This window comes from Heteronotia binoei, chromosome 14 (assembly GCF_032191835.1).
Source record: "Heteronotia binoei isolate CCM8104 ecotype False Entrance Well chromosome 14, APGP_CSIRO_Hbin_v1, whole genome shotgun sequence".
NCBI classification, from domain to species: Eukaryota; Metazoa; Chordata; class Lepidosauria; order Squamata; family Gekkonidae; genus Heteronotia; species Heteronotia binoei.
In genome coordinates, this window is record NC_083236.1 from 24,093,044 (window position 1) to 24,117,705 (window position 24,662).

Here is a 24,662-nt window from a genome sequence, read left to right on the forward strand (position 1 = left end):
CACACACATAGTTTGAAGTCTCATCTGCTTTAATAAAAAGTAATTAAGGACAGGTTTGGGTCTTGCAATTTAAGAAGTTTCTCCACACCATGACATGCAAGCAATACAGGAAGTGTAAGAAGCTCCGAAACCCCTGCAGGGAGGCAGCCAGCTCTACCTGGCTATTTGTCTCCCTGCACACACTCTGCTCCCTCCCCGCCCCCTCTTCCCAATACCTCCCAGGCATTCAACATGAGAGGTCTGGGTCAGCAGCCTCCCCACTCCCCTCCCGCAGCAGCCAGGCAGCCAGGTAGGGAGGTGACAAACACCTCTCATGAAGGCATTCCTTGATTGCATGCAGCAAGAAAGAAAGAAAGAAAGATTGTGTTAGCGTTGGACTCCAGGAGTGCATTAACAAGTAGGCTACAGAGCGACACAATTTCACAGGCATAATAAAACCCTAAAGCAAAAGGAGGTCTGTTAAAAGAAAAAAAACACACAGCAATTTGCTTCGCATGGCTTGTTAAATGGGCCTTCTCACAAGGGGATGAATTTAGATATTTGCTAAGGAACTGAGTGCCCAGATCAATCAGCAGCTGACCTGCCATACATGTACCTATGGCCTCGTGAGAAGGAAAAACGCGTACCTGGGGTGGGGAGGGGCGTGGAATCAAGCCACTGCCAGGAGAACTGTGAGCAGCACTAATCCTTGCTCTGTCTACCAACACGTGGGCAGTAACGCCATTCCATGAAAGGAAGGAAGGATTTCCCCTGTGCCGGGGGGAGGGGCATTTCTCAAGCACTTGGGCTCGAGGATGGAATTGGCCTCCTGGGTGGTACTGACGCTTTTCCACCACTGAAGGAACTGCCTTCAGTACTGCTGTGTCATGCCCCCCTCACCGTCGCCTTTAAATCAGGGTTGCAGTTCTAAGAGGGAAAGGAAGGCAGTTACGAGGGGAGGGGGCAGAGTCCAGCTCGCTGAGGACCTCAGCTTTCATTGGGGTTACTTTTAACCTTCCACTGTGAATTGCCAGTTACAAAAACACACGAAGTCTGTTAACATCTCCAGGGAGAGGAGCAGGGTCTTCAGGGTCATGCTTATGTGCCTTGCCTCTCAATCACCATGCTGGGGGGCGGGGGGGGGGGGACAAGGATCATGCAAAACAGTAAAACACCACAAAATAAACTATGCAAACTGTTTGCATAAATACACGTCGCAGAAAACAGGTACCTTGGAGCATCCGCCTGTTGAATTTTTCATAGTGCACAGAACACACAGCCATGTCTTAAGCCCAAGTCACATTGGTCCTAAAACTGTCTCTGTCAACCCAAACAGAGCTTCCGCCCACTCATCCTGCACGGCAACACTCACATTGCTCCCCATCAGCCTTGTAAGGAGAAATTTGGGACTGTGCTCAGAGCTTCTGAATACTCCCCTGGGCATAAAAGTAAACTAAAGTGTTCAGCATACATATACAGAAAACCTCTAGATGGGGGTCCTAAGCCTCTTCATCAAAAGCAAATTGCCTTGGGATTAACCAGTGTTACTTTGAAGCAATGCATTTTGAACTCCTGAACTCAAGGCTACTTCATTTCATTATCTACCTGGCAAGATATAGACAGTTGCACAATCAGAAAGAACACGAGATTCAGCTGCCGAGCAGCCAGGCTCAGGGTTAAAAGCTTCTTGCTCGCTGCAAGAAAGGAGTCAGAGGCAGAGGAAGCTAGGATTTGGGTGCTCCCCCCCCAGCAGTCAGCTGATGAAAGCATGTGTGGAAGGCAAGCTAAGAAAGAAGTTGGTGGGCTAGCAAGACTATTGATGCTTCAGAAAAGGCTCTAAACCCCTTCACTTCCATGAAGTCAGTAAGATCATGGACCTCACAACCCTGTAAGGCAGGTCAGTATTAAGCCGCTACTGGAGGTAGCCAGAATTGAGAAGAGGAGGCTTGCCTAAAGCTTCATAGTGGGCTAACTGGCAAGATCGGCACATTCTGGTCCCCAGTTCACACTCAAGCCACAAGAGCTCAGAAATGACAACAGGGAAAACAAAGGGCATTCCCATCACGTACTCACATCCTAGCTTCATTATCATGCACCACAAATAAATAATCCCATGCAGAACGAACCCCTTCCTTCTCCAGTGATCAAGATCTCCGATTTTAGTGCACAAATTCTTCTTAAATAACTATGACCTAAGTACAACACAGGCTAAAAACTCTAAAACAGGAACAGCAACCTCGGTCAGGATGTTTCTTCCTCCCTCCCCCAAAGTCAGAACTACTTGCTCGTAGTCTGCAATGCAGAAGAGAAGTGGGTTAAAGTAAGTTGTAGATTTCCTTGGGTGGCCTTCTGGTCAGTTTCTTTTGGCCAGTCCACTATAATCACCACATTCTGTGCAACATGGTCATTGACGGGCATCACTACAGCAGAGAAGAAGGTCCACAAAGACTTGCATGTCACCACTTCTTAAAATACAGATGTGGTCTCCTCTCACAGCAGTGCAACCTTCACCCTGAAAGAGAAGGCAAACCTTACTACAATAAATCCTATAGCTTATTCATAAGCTCAGCCTGTCAATCAAAGCACCTATTATGGGCAATACTGACAAACCTTCCATGTATTTTAATGTTCTATGCCACCTCAAAGGGAGCCAGTTTGGTGTTGTGGTTAAGTGTGCAGAATCTTATCTGGGAGAACCAGGTTTGATTCCTCACTCCTCCACTTGCACCTGCTAGCGTGGCCTCGGGTCAGCCATAGCTCTGGCAGAGGTTGTCCTTGAAAGGGCAGCTGCTGTGAGAGCCCTCTCCAGCCCCACCCACCCCACAGGGTGTCTGTTGTGGGGGAGGGAGATAAAGGAGATTGTGAGCTGCTCTGAGACTCTTGAGATTCAGAGTTGAGGGCGGGATATAAATACAATATCTTCTTCGTCTTCTCTTTGCCTCAAGAGCCATTCAAGGTGGCCTTCACATTTTTTTTTAAAGCATCCAGATTATGGATCGGCCTTTCCCTTCACTCTCACCATGCGCCTGGCGCCCATTCGCAAAATCTTGTCCACAGTCCCTTCTCCCACCCATTTTTCAAATGGCAAGGATTTGTCCTTTGCCACTTCAATCCTGGACAGCTTCTAGCAGTCCCGATGACTTATTAGCCTACCCACTGGACAGTGGGGCTCCCTAACATCCTCCAGACACCCACCCAGCCTGGCAGCCCTAAGACAAGGAGGAGACAGTCAACACTTACACGGATTGTGGCTGTTGGCCTCTGCCTTGACAGCTTTGGACAGCTTGGTGGAGTTCTGCTGGGGTTTGCTTTGCTCTTCCCCGCTGAGGAGGGCTTTGATTTCAGAGGGGATTTTTCCTTGGTCCATGGCCATGCACCACTGCTTGTACTAAAACACACACCGACAAAACATACACTTGTAAACCGATGAATCCCAGCAGGAACAGAAGTTGCAGCAGCTTTTCCACAGCTGCGATTGCTGTACTTGCACCTCTCTACTCCAAAGCACATGCAATTTCACACAAGCGATGGGGGGGGGGGGGGTGAGAGAGGAAGCAAGGATGGGGATTTGGGTTTATAGCTCACCCGCACTGGTTCCCCTTTCCTTTTATGAAAGGGGAACCTTCTAGCACTAATGGCTGTCAAAGAAGCCATGTTGGGGTCAGGCCAACGTTGGATCTAATCCAACACTGGGTGGTTTCCCTCCCATTCGGATTAAAAGTGCACGAACGCACAAGCACATCTGAACTGGACCCGCTCTCACCCCGTCTCCAGACGCCTCTATACACATCAAAAAGCTACCTGGATTTTCCCAGTCTCATCCCCCTGAATCGGATGTAGGTCGCATAATCAGCTGCTATCTGAATGCCCTGGGGTGACTCATAAGTGGAAGAGCTGTGTGATCCTGCTGAGCTGTTTCCGGCAAGGTCGGGGGGGGGGGGTTTCCCCCCTCACCCTCTCCGAGGTGCGCTTGTCCAATTCTTCAATTGTGCGCATACATGGGGCCTTTTTTAAAGAGACAACCCTTTCTGCAGCGGGTCCGTGGTTGAGCCAGACTAGCAGTGTGAATGGGCAACCACTGACCGCTGCCAGGATCCTGCGGCTTCAGCAGCAGCTGTCTGATTGCCCAGTAACGGTTCAAACTGAAGTGGGTTTTTTCTGAACAGGATGAAATTGTGTCAATTTCACAGTGTGAAACCAGCCTCTGTGTCACACAGTGGCCAAAACCCAGGTGCCATCAAGAGGTCTACCAGCAGGGCCAGAACTCCAGAAGCCCTTGCACTGTTACCCTCCAATCATCAAGTAGTACAGAGCAAATACAGGTATTTGATGAACTCACACAGGCACTGACTGGTAAAAATCTCAGAAGCAGAGACAAGATGCAGAGACAGGATGTGGAATAAGATTCTCGACAACTGTGGGACACCATGCGTAGCTCAACGTTCCTGCTTGCTTCTAGCAGAAGCAGACTGACACCAAACAGCAATAAATGAGAAGATATGCAACTCTGCTTAATTTTGGTAGTTGGTATTGGCAGCTACCAGTGTTCCCTCTAAGCTGAGTTAGCGAGGGCTACCTCATAGGTTTTTAGCCTCCAGCTCACACATTTTTGCCTTAGCTTAGGAAGGATGGCCCCAGAGCACACTAACTGATGCAATAGCTCACAACTTTAATGCCAGCGGCTCACAAAGCAGAATTTTTGCTCACAAGACTCTGCCGCTTAGAGGGAACATTGGCAGCTACACAGTTCCTGGCTGTTACCCCAAGTTGGATTCTTTCTGACAAGTGCACAGAGCTCTGCTACCAAACAGGGCCTGCCCTTCCAATCCCAAGACACAGCTCTGATTGGGAGCCCTGGGCTTTTAAATGGCACACAGCAGTGGGAAAGCTCAGAAGGCATAACTTTGCCTGGGCAGCACTGCCAAGATAGGGAAGAGGTTATAACTCCCAGCCTTTTCTGCTCCTTAATGCTCAGCATGAGAGGGAGAAATGGCCACTGGATAACCTGCAGCATCTGTTAGAACTCCTGGGTCAAGATGAAGTAGATGTTGGGTTAGTGCTGGCTGCGAAAGGAGCCTGAGTTCACAGGGCTCTCCTCTTTTGCTCCCACTGCAAGAACCTCATCGCAGGGCACAGACTTCAAAGTAAACCACTCAGGCTGCCCACCACTAAAAGCCCATGCACCAAATGCAATGGAATTTAGTTCCAAGTGCAGGCTTCATTGCTCTGACTTGCCTTTCTTTCTCAAGGGCTATACACATTTAGCCAAGTTAATGCACCATAGGGTTTCAGCACACCTCTCTGTGCTGGCTGGAGCAATCGTTCAAAATCCTTCATAAAATGGGAGGATGGCAAATGGCACATGTACAGAGCCCATGCTTGTGAAAATGTTCACACAGGTATTACACATCGCCAAAAATGCATGAGGGGCAAGCAGGCACAGGCCCAATCCTGCTCTCACACAGCTCACCTGGTGTTTGTGTGTGTTTGCGTGCAGACATCTAGGAGGAGGAGCAAATGCAGAACACTCTTTACCACAGTGTCAATGTCACCACTGGGTAAAACAGCTGATGAAGCCCATGTTGATGGACTTTTTACTACTCCCCTGAACTTAACACATGGCAAAATTCTCATTTTGCTGTTTAGTAGGATGATACAGGTGCCCACTCCACCCTGCAGTCTGCAAATGCACCTGAGAGGCAATCTGCTCATCTGGGCAGACTCACTGTCCCAAGTGGGGAGAAAATGTTTTAAACACATCAGAGGCAGAGCAAACTAAAGAATGTGGTTGCTGGGCCAAGTTCTTGGTTAAGACTTTTAAGCAGACAATAAAAGGCTTGGGAGTACAGGGACTAGGGTTAAGATTTAAAGAAAGAGAGCAAGAAAGTGACAGTTACCATGTCTAACTCTTCTCGCAGTGCGCAGATCGCCCTCTCTCTACTTGACACCAGCTCTTCCAGGTACTGGTACCGCAGCTTCTTCCGCGCTCTGCATTCTCGCGCGCTCTGCCGACTCCTCTCAAGTTTAGCTTTCAAATCTATTTTGGCTGGTTTACGGCCTCGCTTCCCCGGCTTCTTCACTTTGCCTCCACCGACCTAGAAAGAAAGCCCAAGGCATCACTTCAGCAATAGGGGGAAGAAAAAGATTTCTCAGGAATAAAGGTTGTGAACTGTTAAAAGAAAAGAGCACTGTCAGCATCCTCACTGATGACTTTCTGCGGCTTGGGCAATCAGTTTTTCTCTCAGCCGTTTCCCTGCTTTCTCTTATCAGATTCCAGCTACTGATCCCCAAGGTGGGCTAAGGCCAGGCACTATTCTTTTCAACACCCATCCTCAGCCACAAGAGTAGGATGCAAATACTGACATGCCCCACTGGCCTTCTGTAAGGGTTGTCACAATGAAGTGCATGGAGTGCTTTCAACAGGTGCAACATAAACATTATGTACTGTTATGTCATCTCAAGCTTCAATAACAAAACATATTTAGTAGTCTTTGATCGCCAGCAACCTTTCCTACCTCCCCCATCCCCTTTCCTTTGCATCTGCCGGGAATCCAGATGTGCCCAAGTCTCTGTAGCTCAAAACTCCAGAGTGGGACTAGAGATGGATTGCTGTGGGCACAGTTTTCTGTAGATCTAACTTGAGAACAGGTCCCATTATATTCAGTACTTACAAGCTTTCATCCTCTTAATCAGTTGACTAAGATTTTAGTCAAAATACTCTACTAAATGCTGGTCAGTTTTCATTAGGGAGGACATTATTATTTTTTCTGCATACTTTACCTTGTGATATTAGGGGCTTTGTTGATCTTTTGAATAATTTCATTATACTACACGCATGGGATAAGAATAGTGGCAGTCTTCCTCTGTCACATCATCAAGAGAAAGCACATGAAATGTTACAGAAATTCTTTTTCCTTTTTCAGATACACTGCCCAACGCCTCCTAAAAGAACTTTGAATAAATATTTCTAGGAAACTTCATTTGAAGATCACCACACATGCATTGATGATGACTACACTATTAGATAGCTAGAATGTTAGACTGGGATCTGGGTAAGCCAGGTGTGAATCCCCACTCTGCTGTGGAAGCTCACTGGGTGATTGTGGACCAGTCATACACCATCAACCTAGCCTACCTTTCAGGGTTGTTGTGAGAATAAATCAGAATTTACAAAAATGATGTAAGCCATTTTGGGTCCCCATTTGGATGAAAGGTAGGAGATGAATAAATGACGTAAATAAATTCAGTCACTGGCTCAGTTCCTTTTCAGATTTTTAACAGGTTACCAGCCTCGTTACTTTTTTGTTTTGTTGCAGTTTTGTGTGTGTGTGTGTGTGTGCCCCCATGCCTGGATACCATGGCAACCCCTATTGGGGCACGGAGGACATTCAGAGAAGTACCTGCCTCTGCCTTCCAGTTCCTGGAATTCTCTGGAGGTCTCCCTTCCAAATATTTGCCACGGTCAGCCCTACTTAGCTTCCAAGATCTGACAAGATCAGGGTTGCTTGGACTATTTTTTTTTTTTAAAGAATTGGAGGTATATTATAACAGACTGATTCAGGAAGGTTATTTTATAAAGCAAACAGGACCACAGACAAGGGCTTTTTTTTCTGGGGGGAAAGGTGCCATACCTCTCAAGAGGGAAAAGAAGGAGAAACACACAGGAGCTCCTCATGCACTTTTAAACATTTTTTGATCATTTTGTTTCCACAAAGAGGTCCCAAGACTCCGTTCTGCTGCATTTCCCCAGGAAAAAAAGCCCTGCCACAGACTATACCACTGCATATGCCATGTAATCTCTTGGCTGTATTATCCTGCTCTCGCCTCGTTGCTTTCTACTTATGCAACACCATTTTCTACATCGTTTAATATCCCACATGTAATAGTTATGCTTTGTTTCAGATTTCTGCAGTCCTAACCCTATGGCATTGCTTACTAGATGCCTCATCATACTGATCAGATCATCTTATACTGTGTAATCCATCCTGTGCTTCAGTGAGAAAGGTAAATATAGAAAATAAAATAAATACTTAAAATACACGAGCGCCCAGGTCTTGATAGACAGACGCAGGCAGAGATACACGCACAAATAAGACTACTTACTTTGCTGTCGTCCATATGTGCAAAACCCAGGATCCCTGCACGAACAGAGGAGAACTCTCCCTCTGAACTGGGGACACCAAAAGCCCATCAGCTTTACATGCTGCTGCAGCAGCCGCTACTGCTTCCTTGTTTTGAACTCTTTCCACTCCTGTACGCACCCAACTCCATCAGCACCGCGGTGCTCGCTGGGAAATGTAGTATTGAGCCTTCGTCTTGCGTCAAGAAACAAGGAAGCATTTGAGAGCTAAGACTACAATTCCCATGATGCTGCAGAGTTCCGCAATGTGATAAAGTTAAGAGGGCGAGCGAAAAGAATAACGTCATATGCACCATGGACATAGCAAAAGCGAGTGCTAGAGCGACACATCCTGGGACTTTGGGAGGAGCCTCCTGAGCTCCGGTGGGAAAAGGCGATTCCCAAATGAGAACTACATTTCCCAGCAGCCTCCAGCAGTTGCCCTGTGGAGCGATACCTGGCTGTTGACTGAAGCGGAGCCATTTTATTTTAAATAAATATTTATTCGCGTATGCGCGAATAAATCCACAAATACAACTTTAGGCTGACGAATTATGGTTTATGATGGCTTTGCAGCCTGATTGGATACCGATTGCTTGTTACGTTCTGTTAGGGTTGCCAAGCCCAATTCAAGAAATATCTGGGGACTTTGGGGGTGGAGCCAGGAGACTTTGGGGGTGGAGCCAGGAACAAGGTTGTGACAAGCACAATTGAACTCCGAAGGGAATTCTGGCCCTCACATTTAAAGGGACCGCTCACCTTTTAAATGCCTTCCCTCCATTGGAAATAATGAAGAATAGGGGCGCCTTCTTTTGGAGTTCATAGAATTGGACCCCTTGGTCCAATCCTTTTGAAATTTGGAGGGTATTCTGGGGAGAGGCACTGGATGCTATCCTGCAATTCTGGTGCCTCTACCTAAAAAAACAACCCTCCCAGAACTCCAGATACCCATGGATCAATTCTCCATTATACCCTATGAGAATCAGTCTTCTTAGGGAATAATGGAGTGCCCAGCAGACATTTCCCTCCCCCCACTTTCTGATGACCCTGAAGTGGGGAAAGGGCCTCCAAAGCGGGGGATCCCCTGCTCCCACCTGGGGATTGGCAACCCTATGTTCTGCATATGATTGATTGACCTCCAACATGAGAAGAGGCAACAAAGGGATTTGCTAAATCAGAAAACAGCTGTTTACTTTTCCTTTCCCATTTGCAAGTGCTAATGCTTCCTTCGGGAGATCGATTGGTTTGATTACCATCCTCCAGATAGGGGCTGGAGTTCTCCCAGAATTGCAGCTGATCTCAACTCCAGAGCAAAATTTGTGTCCACTGGCACCTTCAAGACCAAGATAGTTTTATTTGGGGCTCTTAAAAATTCATGTGCACACACACTTCTTCAGAAGTGACCTCCAGATTACAGAGATCAGTTCCCCTACAGAAAATAGCAGCTCATCCCTTCTGGGTTTCCCCTGGCCCCAAACTTTGACCTCCTATTAAATAGTGGGTTCGATACATGAGGAGGCTCTTGCGTAGTGATTAAAGCTTTTTATTAGTGACTCAGCATCTCTACTAAGTGGCGTACCAGAACAGATGGCAATATATACAGTTGGGGCAGGAGAAACCCAGCCCCCAAGAAGCTAAAGCTCATCTGTGGTTGTGCCCTTTTTGGATCCTTTGTTAGAATATGCATTCTTATTGGCAGATCCTAAGATCCTCTCAGTGTATTGTGATGTGCCTCAAGCTCAGTCCAATAGCTCCAATGAGCCAGGAAGAAGCTTACACCCAACATGTCCAGGCATATCTTCACATACATAGGAAAGGAAAGGTCTCCTGTGCAAGCACCAGTCATTTCCAACTCTGGAGTGATGTTGTTTTCACAGCAGACTTTTTATGGGGTGGTTTGCTATTGCCTTCCCCAGTCATCTACACTTTCCCCCAAGAACGCTGGGTGCTAATTTTACTGACCTCAGAAGGATGGAAGGCTGAGTCAACTTCGAGCCAGCTACCTGAACCCAGCTTCTGCCGGGGATCGAACTCAGGTTGTGAACAGAGCTTAGGACTGCAGTACTGCAGCTTTAACACTCTGTGCCACGGGGCTCTTTATATAACACCTCCCCAAATTTTCAGGAACTTCCTAAGCCAGAGCTGGCAAATGGAACTGTCAGCTGAGCAGCCAATTCCTTCTTCTTTTAAGTGGGACATTTTGTAGCAAGGGTTGGGATCTGGCTACTCCTGGATACTAGGGACATTTTTAATTTCCATAAGAGAGCCAGTTTGGTGTAGTGGTTAAGTGTGCGGACTCTTATCTGGGAGAACCGGGTTTGATTCCCCACTCCTCCACTTGCACCTGCTGGAATGGCCTTGGGTCAGCCATAGCCCTGGCAGAGGTTGTCCTTGAAAGGGCAGCTGCTGTGAGAGCCCTCTCCAGCCCCACCCACCTCACAGGGTGTCTGTTGTGGGGGAGGAAGGTAAAGGAGATTGTAAGCCGCTCTGAGACTCTTCAGAGTGGAGGGCGGGATATAAATCCAATATCTTCTTCATCTTCTTCTTCTTCATAACTGAGCCCCCTCCCCTTTTTTTTAAAAAAAGAGGGTTGTATCCAATGAACTACTAACGGAAAAAACTGGAGGGCATAGATGTTCCTTACATTCTTTCTTTAGTCAATATCTTTTAAGCCCCCAGAAAGACAATGCCTGGAGTTGCAGAACCCAAACAGACAATAGCCACTTGGGTAGAAAGATGCCAGTAAGATGGGCAGCAATACAAATCTTCAGTTCACCTGTTTCCAAGCACAATCCAAAGTCCTGGTTCTTACATTTAAGACCATACATGGCTTGGGGCTAGGGTACTGCTCTGCTTCCCATATTGTAAAACTCACTAACTAATATCCTCCCAAACCCTGCTCTCTACACCACCGCTTGCACCGCTTTAGTGCTGGCACCTCATCTATGGAATACCCTTCTTAACTAGGCTCATTTGGCACCTGTCTTTTAGTACCAAATCAAAATTTCCATGGATGGATTCCTGGGCAAGAGAACTTCCATAAGGAAGAAACTGATCCTTCCCTCAGTCAAAAATCAAACCATAATTCATAGTTCCTGCTTGTTTTCTGAGCACTGAGATAGGGTGGGAAGTGTACTAAAATAGCTTCAGGTTCAGAGTTTCCTTCAAGAGCCCTGTTCAAGCATTCATGGGCTCTGGACACACGTGTGCTCCCAGTTTTATGTGGTGATAAGGTCAGTCATGGCTTATGGTGGCAGCAGACTACATCTAAAAGATTCGTGTATGTTGGGCAAAGGCCTGGACAGAAAACTCACATAAGGGATCTGCGTTTGGGTGAAGTTTTTGGTGGCCAGTTTTCCACCAAGGTGACCATTTCCCCTTCTGACTGCCCCTCCCCATCCATAATGAATAGATCAAGTTTGGAGACCAAGTCCTGTCCTATGAGGAAAGGTTGAAGGAGCTGAGTATGTTTAGCCTGGAGAGGAGACAACTGAGAGAAGAAGAGACTGGATTTATATCCCACCCTTCACTCAGAGTGACTTACAATCAGTGTTCCCTCTAAGCTGAGTTAGAGTGAGCTAGCTCACAGATTTTTAGCCTCCAGCTCACACATTTTTGTCTTAGCTCAGGAAAAATGGTTCCAAAGCAAACTAATTTATGTAGTAGTTCACAAATTTAATAGCAATAGCTCACAAAGTTGAATTGACAATCTTCTTTCCCTCCCCTCCCCACAATAGACACCATGTGAGTAGGTGGGGATGAGAGAACTCTGAGATAACTGCTCTTGAGACAACAGCTCTGAGAGATCTGTGACTGATCCAAGGTCACACCAGCAGTTGTACGTGAAGGAGTGGGGAATCAAACCCAGTTCTCCCAGATTAAAATCCATACTCTTAATCATTACACCAAACTGGCTCTCGGTTTGATATGATAACCATTTTCAAGTACTTGAAGGGCTGTCATATAAAGGATGGTATGGAGTTGTTTTCGGTTGCCCCAGAAAGTCGGACCAGAACCAGTGGGTTGAAATCAAAAGAGTTTTCAGCTAAACCTTAGGAAGAATTTCCTGACAGAACAGTTGCTCAGTGAAGCAGGCTTCTTTGGGAAATGGTGAGCTCTCCTTCTTTGGAGGTTTTTAAACAGAGGCCATCTGACAGCAATGCTGATTCTATGAACTTAGGCAGATTATGTGAGGGAGGGCAAGGGAGGGTTGCATCAGTGCTTAGTTCTCATAGCCCTTTCCTACCTGCCCAGGAATATGCAGATTGCCACTCTGAGGTCAGTCAGCAATTTTTCTCCAGGCCAGTTTGGCCAGGGATCTTGGAGGGGTTTTTGCCTGGGCATTGAGCAGAGGTCACTGTAGGGGGTGGGGAGGTAAGTTGTGGATTTCCTGCATCATGATTCTGTGATTCTACAGACATTATTTCTTAGGACCTTTACACAAACATCAGATCTACTAAGATCTCATCCAATAAATGGTGGAAGTGGTCCAGTCCTCCCTTTCTACCAAGATTTTTTTATCAGATCTCTTCCTAGTTTCATGTAACTAAAGCCATACCCACACTGTAGACAGATATTGGTTTTGTACAGTTTAATTCAATATAACATCCTGGGAACCATAGTCTGGCCATGAGTTGAGAACCTGCTGTTTTAAATGAGAACAGAATTTTTTTGGGGGGGAGGGAGGGGGGGCTTGAGAAATGACAAGAAAGGAAGGAGGCAAAAAATAAAAAGGGGGAGCTGAGAGAGACTTGGGATGACCCTAAAACACAACGAGAGAAGTCTCATGAATTTATTGGAAAAGGCAGATAGAACGTTTAATCACCTGTGGCCACCTGTAACCAGTAGACTGCACACTGAGGTGTCAGAGGAATGCTTGAATGGTGCAGAATGTGGCAAGGGTTATAGAGTTTAAGTTCCCACAAGAAGCTATTTATTGGGTAGCCTAACATGCACGTTCCCTGGATCATGCACAAAACCCTGGATCAATCTCTTCATCTCTGTCTCCCACAACATCAAGGAGGTAAGGCCAGCTACTTCAGAAGAAGTAGATGCAGGAGAACCCACCTTGTGCCTTGCTGGCTTACAAAGGAACCAAAAGCACCTGAAGCAGCAAGGCAGCATACCAGGGTGCATTCTTTTCTTATTTGTCATGACAACTGTGGAGTGGGGCAGGTAATGGTATATGTACCTAGATCAAGGGCCTGTAACTGATGGTTTCAGATCCAAATGTTGGTTCAGTATGGAGCCAAATATAGCATTTTCTTACAAAAGAAAATGAAATCTTGAAGGGATGTTGGAGGGTTAGGTGGGATGCTTGCCCTGACCTGGATAGCTCAGGCTACTGTGATCTCATCAAATCTCAGAAACTAAGCAGGATCCGCCCTGGCTGCTATTTGGATGGGAGAAGTCCCCGGAATATCAAGGTTGTGATGCAGAGGCAAGCAATGGCAAACCATCTTTTTGTATGGCTCTTGCCTTGAAGACCTTGTGAAGTTGCCATAAGTCAGCTGTGACGATGGCAAAAGGGGAAAAAAATGTGGGATGCTGGAAGAATCCATACCTAAAGAGAATGGCTGACAAAGGTTTTTATGGGACTTGTGTGGGACTGGACTTTGTTGCCAGTCAGTAGAAACTAACAATGGCTCCCGAGTTCAGCCACATCTTGTGGAACCAACCATCATAGAGCTGAGCTGAGAAAGCCATTTTATGAGCCTTGTGGGGGAGGCTACCTCCCCCCCCCCCAAGCCTGCTGCCCACCTGCCAACCATGAGTACCAAGGCCAGCATCCAAAAGGGAAGAAGTAACCACTGGAAGCAGAACCCGTCAGCCAGAAGTTCAAAGAAAGGGAGGGAAAGTCTCTCTCTCTCTCTCAATCTGTGTTTGTGTGTGTGCGTGTGCGCATGTGCATAGGTTTTGTGTGCTCTGTACAGTTGCTAGTTTCCTGGTGGGGCATGGACTTGTTCCAGAATTACAAATTTTATGCCAGGGATGGCCAACAGTAGCTCTCCAGATGTTTTTTGCCTACAACTCCCATCAGCCCCAGCCAGCATGGCCAATGGCTGGGGCTGATGGAAGTTGTAGCCAAAAAACATCTGGAGAGCTACCGTTGGCCACCCCTGCTTTATGCCAAATGAGTACAGGATTTAGGAGCTGAATTTATTGAGAGCTGCTAGAATATTGATCATTCAATTGGGAAAACCCAAAACTGACTGTTGAGACTGGTCAAAAAAAGTTTGGTATGTCACATTAATGAATATCTGTTGGGGAGGGGGGAGTGAACACACAGCAGACTTTTATCCCTCATAACAGTTTCCAAGGCTCCAGAAACAGCAAGATCAGTGAAGGGTGCACAAAGAGGCAGTGAACTGGGGTTTGCCACTCTATCCCCTCCACCTCACTTACCCTACTCCTCTATCTAACTCCACTATCTATCTCTGTTTCCCCTATTTTGACTGTGTCTTCTAACCTGCTACCTCCACCATGTCTTGTAACCCTTTACCTCCACCATCATGGTGTGTTGTTTCCTCTCTCCTACCACTCCTCCTATTCTTCTTTCCCTTTCCTCCTCTATCCACATCCTCCCCTCTTCCCTTCCCCACCCCACTATTCCCGCTTCCCTTCCCTACACCACCCCCACTAACCCACTAACTTACCCACCCCTGTCCCCACTGTACCTGCTTCCCTTCCCTCCACTAGTTCCACTGTTCCCTATTCCAGGGGTGGCCAACAGTAGCTCTCCAGATGTTTATTGCCTACAACTCCCATCAGCCCCAGCCAGTATGGCCAATGGCTGGGGCTGATGGGAGTTGTAGGCAAAAAAAACATCTGGAGAGCTACCATTGGCCACCATCTGGAGAGCTTCCATTCCCTCCACGAACTCAACCCATGGCTGGGCCAGTAGAGGGAATGGAATAGGGAGTGGCTGTAGGTGGTGAAGGAAAGGGAACCAGGGATATGCCAGCTATAGACCTCCCATTCCATTGTTTCCTAAGAGGAACCAATGCAATGGGAGGGTTGAAGCTGACCCCATTCCCTTCCCCTCCCTCCCTGGGAAACTCCACAGTAGCTGCTGTGTGTGGCCCTACACCAGAGAAGTCTTCCAGTGGAGCCAGTGAGGTAAGCACTTTCCTTTGTTCTGGGTTCAGCTCAGTGTCATGAGCAAATCTGCATGACTCATTTTGTTGCCATGACACAGTACCTAGCCATTCACCGCTGATACTGTGAATGTTCTTTTTAAATGTGTTTGTATTGAAACTGTGTGTGTGTGTGTGTGTGTGTAAGAAAATCAGCTTCAAAGAACCAGAAATAATCAATTACTGAAGTGGGAGAGTGTTGAGGTGGCAGAGTCATTTGGTCCTTGGAGAATGCAGGTGAGTGGCTCCTTGACAGTGCAGTGCTTTTGGGATTCTTCCTCGAGGAGAGAAAGGAAGCGTCAAGATCCTGTGAGGAGCCTATGCCTTCAGTTGTTTGGTGCTGAACTTGATACAGAGCCCTGAGGGTCAGTGAAGTCGAGCAGGGTCATGGCTGAAGCAGCAAGTGAATTCTGCAGCTCCTTTGGGATTCAACGTCACAGCTTCTGCGTAGGCACGCATTGCATGTGTGCGCAGGCCATCCATAGGAAACATTTCCAAGTCATTCTAGGAAAGAATAAACTACATTTAAAGACTAAATGTGTGTGGGTTTCTGCTGTGATTAGGGGTCAAAAGGAGCAGGCCTCCTCTTGATTGTTTCAACTGTGGCTTTAAAAATGATCCATTCTTTGTGCCTTCTATGCCTTGGGGTTCACACAACAGAGCTGCCTGTTTTGTCTGTCACCAGTTTGCCCAAAGGCCTGATTTGATAGAGCTGGACTCAAAAGGACTCTTTTTCAAAGGCTTTGGTTGTGTATCAGCCTGACTAAAGGCACCTTCCCCCTTCCTGGTGAGGTGTGGTATGACAGAGCCTCAGATTCACTGGCTCTTCTCAAAGAGCAGTTTGCCTCTCCTCTCAGTTCCATGGACATCTTGGAACCATCAGTGATGGTTTGGGGCTCCCTGGCTGCTACTGTTTCAGTGATAACACTTCCAAGCCCAGCTTCTTTGTAGGCAATTGCCCCTTGTCAGCTTCACAGTTACCCACATTCCCTTCATCCTACCAGGGAATGGCCCAAACTTTCCCCAGGGTTCCCACTCTCACTGCGGCTTCTGAGAGAGAGCTCTTATTTCAGCTGAGTTCGGACTATCTCTGGAGTGACACCATTTGTAGTGAAAACCAGTGTGGTCGAGTGGTTAGAGAGCTGAGCCAGGATCTGGGAGAGCCAGGTTCAAATGCCCTTTTGTCAGAAAACTTGTTTGAGACCTTGGGCCCATTGTGTTCCCTCAACCCAACCAGTCTCACAGGGTTCTAGTGAGAATGGAATGGAAAAGTATAAAATTTTATACGCCGTAACACCATACTCCTCTTTTTAAAGGACTCAGAACAGTTCCCCTGTGGGACAAGGTTTTTGATGTGCAAACTAATTATTAGCAGATGGTTTAGTTGCTACTACAGACCTTTAGCAAATGAATGTTTGAATCCACTGGTCATCTCTATTGTTGTTGATGGATGGCCTGCAGGTTAAATAGCTGTCCATCGGGGGTGGGGGGGACCATGCTGGGTCATCAACGGGGGGGGGGGGAGTGTGATCCAGGGTGGGAGAGAACCTTCAGGCGGTTTAGCAGGTGGCTCAGACCACAGGGGGGTCTCAACCCTGACTCCTTCCCTCACTGTTTGAAGCAGAGGGGTGACCTTTATGGGCTGTAGGGGCATCCCTAAAACCTGCTTTCAAGCTACTGTCCTGAATAGCATTCCATCATACAAAATGAAATCTCGGATATTAGACACCTTTCCCCCGTAAAAGTAAAGCCTGTGCGGAAATACTGGGCTGCTTATTTTAAATCTACACGGGAACCAGAGGCTTCTTTCCCTCAGCAGTTCTTGGCCATGTGCCCTTCTTCTCTCTGCCCAGGTCCCTCTCTCAGGCTCCTTCCTTCCTGAGGCCTTCTCCTCAGGTCTGCCTCCACTAGCAACCCTTCCTTCACTGGCTTCTCTGGCTTTGCCCCTTTCTTGGGCCTCTGCCTGCTCCTTTCCAAGGCCTTCTGAGAAGATCCACAACTATGGATGGTTGCCAGTTCAATAGTAACTATAAATTTCATTCTGGCATCTACTGAGGAAAACTTCCAGTACAGAAGCAGTCCCCTTCTTGAAACGCCATGGGCAGCACAGGGGGGCTTCTTTCAAAATGGGGCATGAGGCTCTGTCATGTCTTTGGTAATCATATGCTTTTGATCAGTTCTCCACACAAAATTGGTAACTAGCCAGATAGTTGCCAGTCTCCAGGTGGTGGCTGGAGATCTCCCGCTATTACAACTAATCTCTAGGAGACAGAGATTAGTTAACCTGAAGAAAATGGTTGCTTTGGAAAGTGGACTCTATGACACTATATCCCACAGAGCTCTTTCCTCTCCCCAAACTCTACCCCCTAAATCTCCAGATATTTCCCAACCTAGACCTGGCAACCCTATTTAAATCAGGCAACAAGTACAAAAGGGAGGCAATTACTGTGCGGAGCAGGAGATAAGAAAGGCAAGCATCTCCATGGCTTTTGGGGAAAACTTGATGACCAGTCTCAAACATGCCCCCCCCTGCCTTTTTACCTTGCAACAAAAACTAAGAAGCACAAAACAAAACAAATAATCTCTGGCTACAAGGAAATGTCACGAGGTAAGAAAAGGGATTGAAGTCAACCTTAGTGCTGAACCAGGCAGTACAATGTCCTTCATTCAAGGGTGTGACAGTTACGCTGATGTGTATATCTGGCATTCAAACAACAGGGAATTATTGCCGCTGATATGGTAATTGCAGAGGTACAGAGAGAAAAAGTGGGTGGGTCATGTGAAATTCATGAAATAGTTGAGGTGAACTCAGACTGCAGAAATATTAGTCACTTCTTCAATGCTGTGTACTGTGTGTCTTGCTTTGTGCAAGCGCATTGTTCATTCTCCAGAGAGGCTCAGACATGTGCACCATCGCAGAGCTGAGGGGTTTTGTTGTTGATGTTCTAAAGATATTTTCATGACATGTGTTTACTCCTTTGGCCTACGCTGAGAAGTATGCCTGCATATGCATACCTATTACAGAACACACACTGTGGTCTGTGAATGGCCCATTCAGGACCTAACACTTGGGACGTGTTCACGGCCATATTCGCAAACTAAAAAGGAGGGCAGTAAGTGGTATTAGCAGTACTGGAAACATCTCCCTATGAAAATCAGAAATCTTAGGCCCTGGGCTTTTTTCCCCTGGAGGAATGTGGTGGAACGGCATTCTGAAACCTTGTGGAAATGAAATTCTCAAAAAAAGTGTAAAAGTTCATGAGGGGCATACATGCATTTCTCCTTCATTTTCCTCTTGTGAGTTCCAGCACCTCTTTTCCCAGAAAAAAAAAGCACTGCTTATACCAAAGTTATGCCACAATCTTAAACTGCCACAGTGCTTCTGGAAATTGTAGTCAATGGAGGTAGGGCTCTCAGGGGTGAGGAACAGTGGCTCTCCAGATGTTTTTTGCCTACAACTCCTATCACCCCCAGCCATTGGCCATGCTGATTGGGGCTGATGGGAGTTGTAGGCAAAAAACATCTGGAGAGCCACTATTCCCCACCCCTGCGGGAATACTTAGCACCCTTATCAAACCATTGTCCCTGGGATGCTGTGAGAGAAGCTATAACAGTTAAACTGGGGGCGGCCAAACTTGCTTAACATAAGAGCCACATAGAGTAAATGTCAGATGTTTGAGAGCCACAAGACAGGAGGGAGGGATGGATGGAAGAAAGCAACTTTAACTTTAAATGCATTCTCCAAGCCACCGGCTTTGGCCACCCCTGAGTTAAACAGATATAAAACTGATTAAAGTGTTTGTATCCTGAGAGAGAACACTACTTTGAAAGCAAAACATACCAAAGGATTGCCCTTGAAGAAGACAAGTTGTCAAAACATGTTGTGGCTTTTTATTCATTACTTGGCAGCAATCTGAGATTTGCCTTTTCTTGCTACTTCTCTGCGTTTTGAAGCCACTGGCAAACACAGGTTTCAACCACCTGTAGCTGTTGTAACTTGAGTTGCGTGCTTGTGACTGCCAGGAAAGTTCACCATCCATTGAGATGTATCATAACAAGGTTTTACAGGAGCAGCTCCTGTCTTTTTGTGATCCTTGGGGGCCAATCTAGCCCAAGTTAATCATGGGTAAGTCTCAATTATGCCAGAGGGTAAGTGCAAGTCTTCATTCTCCCAGTGACGTGAATGGCCCATAAATATAGACTGCACTAATTGTGTTTCAGCTGGGTTTTCCATTCTGTTTGTGAGCCTCTTTTAGGGGAAACAGTCCTAGCCCCCTTGCTGGATACCCTAGATCCCTGAACTATCCATAGAGGCTTTATCTCATGATTGGTGCTGCTAGAGAAGTCCCGGCCTCTATAGTTGTCCCCCTGTAGGCTGTTTCAATGCCCCCTAGCAGTAGGCTGCAGTGTCCCTCTGGCAAGCCACCTGTTTCCAAAGACATAGCCTTTCCTGTAGCCAAGGTCACTGTCAGATACATAAGACCCTCCAGGCTATAGCACTTTCCTTTCTTTCCTCCCCTGACTCTTACTGGTCTCTCAGGTTTCCCTTTACACTGCCTCATGGAAGAAGAAGAAAGAGGAGTTAGATTTGTACCTTGTCCTTCACTTGAAGCCTCAGAGCAGTTTATAATCTCCTTCCTTTCCTCTCCCCACCACAACAGGCACTCTGTGAAGTAGGTGGGGCTGAGAGAGCTCTGAGAGAACTGCTCTTGAAAGAAGAGCTCAGAGAACTGAGACTGACCCAAGATCAGGGCTTATTTGTAGCAGGAACTCCTTTGAATGTTAGGCCACACCCCCTGATGCAGCCAATCCTCCTGGAGCTTTCAGTAGGCCCTGTAAGAAGAGCCCTGTAAGCTCCTGGAGGAGTTGCTGCATCAGGGGTGTGTGGCCTAATATGCAAAGGAGTTCCTGCTACAAAAGTCACCCGGCTGGCTCCATGTGGGGGAATGGACACTCAAACCCAGCTCCCCAGATTAGAGTCCACCACTCTTAGCCACTACAGTGCATTACTTTGGGATCTTATTAGGGTAAAGGAGAGCCAGTTTAGTGTAGTGGTTAAGTGTGTGGATTCTTATCTGGGAGAACCGGGTTTGATTCTCCACTTCTCTACTTGCACCTGCTGGAATAGCCTTGGGTCAGCCATAGCTTCTGCAGGAGTTGTCCTTGAAAGGACAGATGCTGTGAGAGCCCTTTCAGCCCCGCCCACCTCACAGAGTGTCTGTTAGGGGGAGGGGAGGTAGAGGAGATTGTGACCGCTCTGAGACTCTGAGATTCAGAGTATAGGGTGGGATATAAATCCAATATCATCTTCTTCTAAAGCCAGGATATAAATGAAATAAATAAATAAGCAGACTCACTCTTCCATTCAATAGGCCAGTTCTAACAATATAGATCCTGCCTCCTATTATGTGTGCCCACGTGAACAGCACAAGTGGAAGCCATGGGAACAACCGGAATTGATTTTTTCCATTTGCAAAGAAACTGGAGTCCAAGTTGGAACAGATACAAACTCTTTTCTCCTGCTCTAGAACAGCAAATACTGCAACTTGTAGCCGGTTCAGAAAAGAATGGTCAGGCATGACTATTAGAGGTGAGCAAGTACAAGTCCTCCTCATCCACCTCCACCCACTTACCATCCATCCTTGGGGGTTGTATTTCTATACATAGCCCCACTGTTTGGCAATCATAAACTGTACATTCAAACGCACAAACCAACTGGTTAATTACCACTCACTAAAAACACACACACAGAGATTTTTGTTCTTTTTCCTCTCTCCCTCCCCCCTCCACACAGCAAAGCAAATTATTGACCAAGCCCTTGTTAGTACAACATCCGGTGTATAAATATTAACCAGAGAAGCCATTGATCTGCAGCCATGGACTCCTGACTTTCCAGCATCAACAGCTGGGCAGAAAAACAGCACCTGTCCTGTGAGCCAGCTTGCTCAAATGAATGAGAGTTGCTAATTTTCTCTTACAATTACACACAACTTCTTTTGGCTGAATCAGAAAATCAGTTATCCCTAGCTCAGCGTTGCCTTCCATGCTCCATGTGTGCTGAGGCCCTGCTAGAACTGCTTATGCGATATGTTTCATGATAACAATGCATGTGTATGATCCTGGGAGCACAGAGGATCCACAGGAGATCTGGTTGCCGCACAGGGTTGCCAGGTCCATCTAGGCCACTGGTGGATGATGAGGGTTTAGGGTTGCCAGATAGGGTTGCCAATCCCCAGGTGGGGCCAGGGGATCCCTCGGTTTGGAGGCCCTCCCCCCGCTTCAGAGTCATCAGAAAGGGGGGGGAGGGGAGGGGAGGGAAATGTCTTCTGGGAACTCTATTATTCCCTATGGAGACTTATTTTCATAGGAAATAATGGAGAATTGATCTGCAGATATCTGGGGCTCCGGTGTGCCTATATTTTGAGGTAGAGGCACCAAATGTACAGCATAGCATTCTGTGCCTCTCCCCAAAATACCATCCAGGTTTTAAAAGGATCGGAACAGGGAATCCAATTCTATGAGCCCCAAAAAGAAGGTACTTCTATCCTTCATTCTTTCCAATGGAGGAAAGGCATTTAAAAGGTGTGAGGTCCCTTTAAATGTGATGGCCAAAACTCCCTTTGGAGTCATGCTTATCACAGCCTTGCTCCTGGCTTCACCTCCAAAGTCTCCTGGCTCCACCCCCAAAGTCCCCAGATATTTATTGAATTGGACTTGGGAACCCTATTGCCAGATCAAGGTTGGGAAACGCCTAGAAATTTGGGCATGGAGCTTGGGGAGGAGTTCAGTGGAGTACAGTGCCACAGAGTCCCCCCCTCCAAAGCAGGAGGACTGATCTCTGCTGTCTGGAGATGAGCTTTAATTCCAGGGGATCCCCAGGACCCACCTGGAGGCTGGCAGCCTTATTGCCAGACCAGTGATGGCAACCCCCAGGAGATTCAGGGCAAGCAGGTGTCTGGACTATCAGCACTGTGCCAAGGCAGCGATGTCATTTCCAGTCATGATAACAATTCCCATCCAGTTTTGCTCCCCTGAACAGCAGCAGGAGTGGCAGAACGAGGGTTGCCAGCCTCCAGGTGGGGCCTGAAGATCTCCTGCTTTGACAACTGATCTTCAGCTGGCAGAGAGCAGCTCCCCTGGAGAAAATGGCTGCTTGGAAGGGTGGGCTCTGTGGCACTATAGCATGCTGAGGTCCCATCCCTCCCCAAACCGTGCCCTCTCCTGGCTCCACCCTCAAAGTCTCCAGGTATTTCCCAACACTGACCAGGCAACCCTGGGCAGAACCTGGGATGGGTTGTCTCCAATGTTCCCTCTAAACTGAGTTAGTATGCACTAGCCCACAGTAGTTTTTTTAAGTCTCCGGCTCACACATTTTTGTCTTAGCTCAGGAAGAATGGCCTCAGAGCGAATTAAGTTATGCAGTAACTCACAACTTGAATGCCAGCAGATCACAAAGTAGAATTTTTGCTCATAAGACTGCACAGCTTAGAGGGAGCATTGGTTGTCTCTCTAGGATCCTGCACATGAAAAGGCCAGTGTACACGTGACATTGTTCATCGTGTCCCTGCCTGAAGTGGACGTGCCACAGACCTCCCTTGGGGGTTTGATGCCCAGAACTCAATTCCCAGGCATGCAGGGGCCTAAATCAGATAGGAACTGTCACACATGGGATGAAAGCAGTTAAGTCTCCCCCTCCAGTGTTGTTTTCCTGACCTGAAACGGCCCTGGGGTACTGCTCTTTGCCTGTTGGGGAAACTTCCATGTACTGGTGGCTCTCCAAGGCCATCTCAAGTTTGGGAATATTTCACAGTGAGGATGGAGGCTTAAGCCTCTTTTCTCCATATACCACAGTTTTGATCCAGACTGGGTACCCGCCTGCCTGGGAACTGAATTCCCAGCATGCAGTCCCAGGTATACATCTGCTGCCAGTCCACATACCTACCACATAGACTTTGTAATGTGTGGATCTGACCAATTTAGAGAGGCTGCTGTGTCTCTGCATGATTTACTGATCTAGTCCTGCCTCCATCTGATCAGTTTTTTGCTTTTGCTTTATACATTCCTGCAACCTCCTTCATTATAGGTGAGTAATTCTGCCACTACCTTTAAGTGTGCTTGAATCATCACATGGCAGAACTATACCGCACAAAAATACTCATTTTCGGGGAGGCTGCCCATCACATCTCTGCATGAATCCATGTTCTGGGCTTGAGTTTTTCCAGTTAGGATGCATACCTAGAACACTGATTCCTGCAAAAGTATCAGTGATAGGAAACGCTACCTAAAGACCATTTAAGAACATAAGAACATAAGAGAAGCCATGCTGGATCAGGCCAACGGCCCATCAAGTCCAACACTCTGTGTCACACAGTGGCAAAAATGTTATATACACACATACACTGTGGCTAATAGCCACTGATGGACCTGTGCTCCATATTTTTATCTAAACCCCTCTTGAAGGTGGCTATACTTGTGGCCGCCACCACCTCCTGTGGCAGTGAATTCCACATGTTAATCACCCTTTGGGTGAAGAAGATTTGTTCTTAATCTTTCCAGTTTTAATTGAGGTATGCCTCAGTTGACTAAATTGGAAGAGAAGAGAATTATGCAAACTGCTTAGCTAAAATGGAGGAGAGGAGAACAATTGTAAACCATGCTGGGTCCCCATGGGGGAGAAAGGCAGGGCATAAATGAAGTAAATGAAGTAAATAAAGCAGTTGTCAGAACTTTGACTAGCCTTTGGGGTTTTAAACTTTGACTGTACTCTGACTAGCCTTTGGGGTTTTAAACAGAGGCCTTTCCCAGACTCTTTAACTGGAGTTACTGGTGACTGATAGTACAATCCTAAGGTCACTTTTCTGAGAGTAAGCCCATAGTAGAATTTAGAGTAGACCTATTTAGGATTGCTCTCTGAATGTCTAGTCAGATGGTTATGGCTAATAAATGGACACAAAACATAAAATAAGAAAGTTACAATGCTAGATCTCTGTGTCTATGGGGAAATGCCTCCCCTCAACACACTCATAGAAATTTAGTAAATGTCGCTGTCCATCCCTCAGTTTTTATTTTATTTGCTTTTGCATTCCCCTAAATAATGTTTAGGAGACAGATGGCGACTTGACTGGGAGCAAATGCCACCGTATTTATATCCTTTACCCAGCAAACCAAATAAAGATGTCACTGGAAATGTCAGGCCGTAGGTGTATGAGCAACACAGCCATGAATCAACTTTCCAAATGAAACTAGATGGCTATGGTATACATGCGTTCATATTAGACAAACTTGCAACTATTCACAGCAAGACAGGCTGAAAGGACTGTGGGCGTGCCCTGACGCTTTAGTGCCAACGTATAGACATTTTAAAAGACAGATTGCCCAGCCTTGTACACAAATACAGCACTTGCAGTTCTATCCTCAGTAGAGTTATA

At 46.8% G+C, this 24,662-nt stretch overlaps 1 protein-coding gene across 1 annotated transcript; it reads right to left on the bottom strand.

The window, feature by feature from the left end:
• Window positions 1–11: 11 nt before the first annotated feature.
• On the bottom strand, window positions 12–8,248 carry CREBL2 (cAMP responsive element binding protein like 2). Its single transcript, XM_060253736.1, has 4 exons — window positions 8,083–8,248; window positions 5,877–6,074; window positions 3,220–3,367; window positions 12–2,491 (listed from the first exon to the last, which is right to left on the bottom strand). Exons 1-4 carry the CDS (start codon window positions 8,095–8,097, stop codon window positions 2,487–2,489), a joined length of 366 nt encoding a protein of 121 aa, XP_060109719.1. The 5' UTR covers window positions 8,098–8,248; the 3' UTR covers window positions 12–2,486.
• Window positions 8,249–24,662: the final 16,414 nt, after the last annotated feature.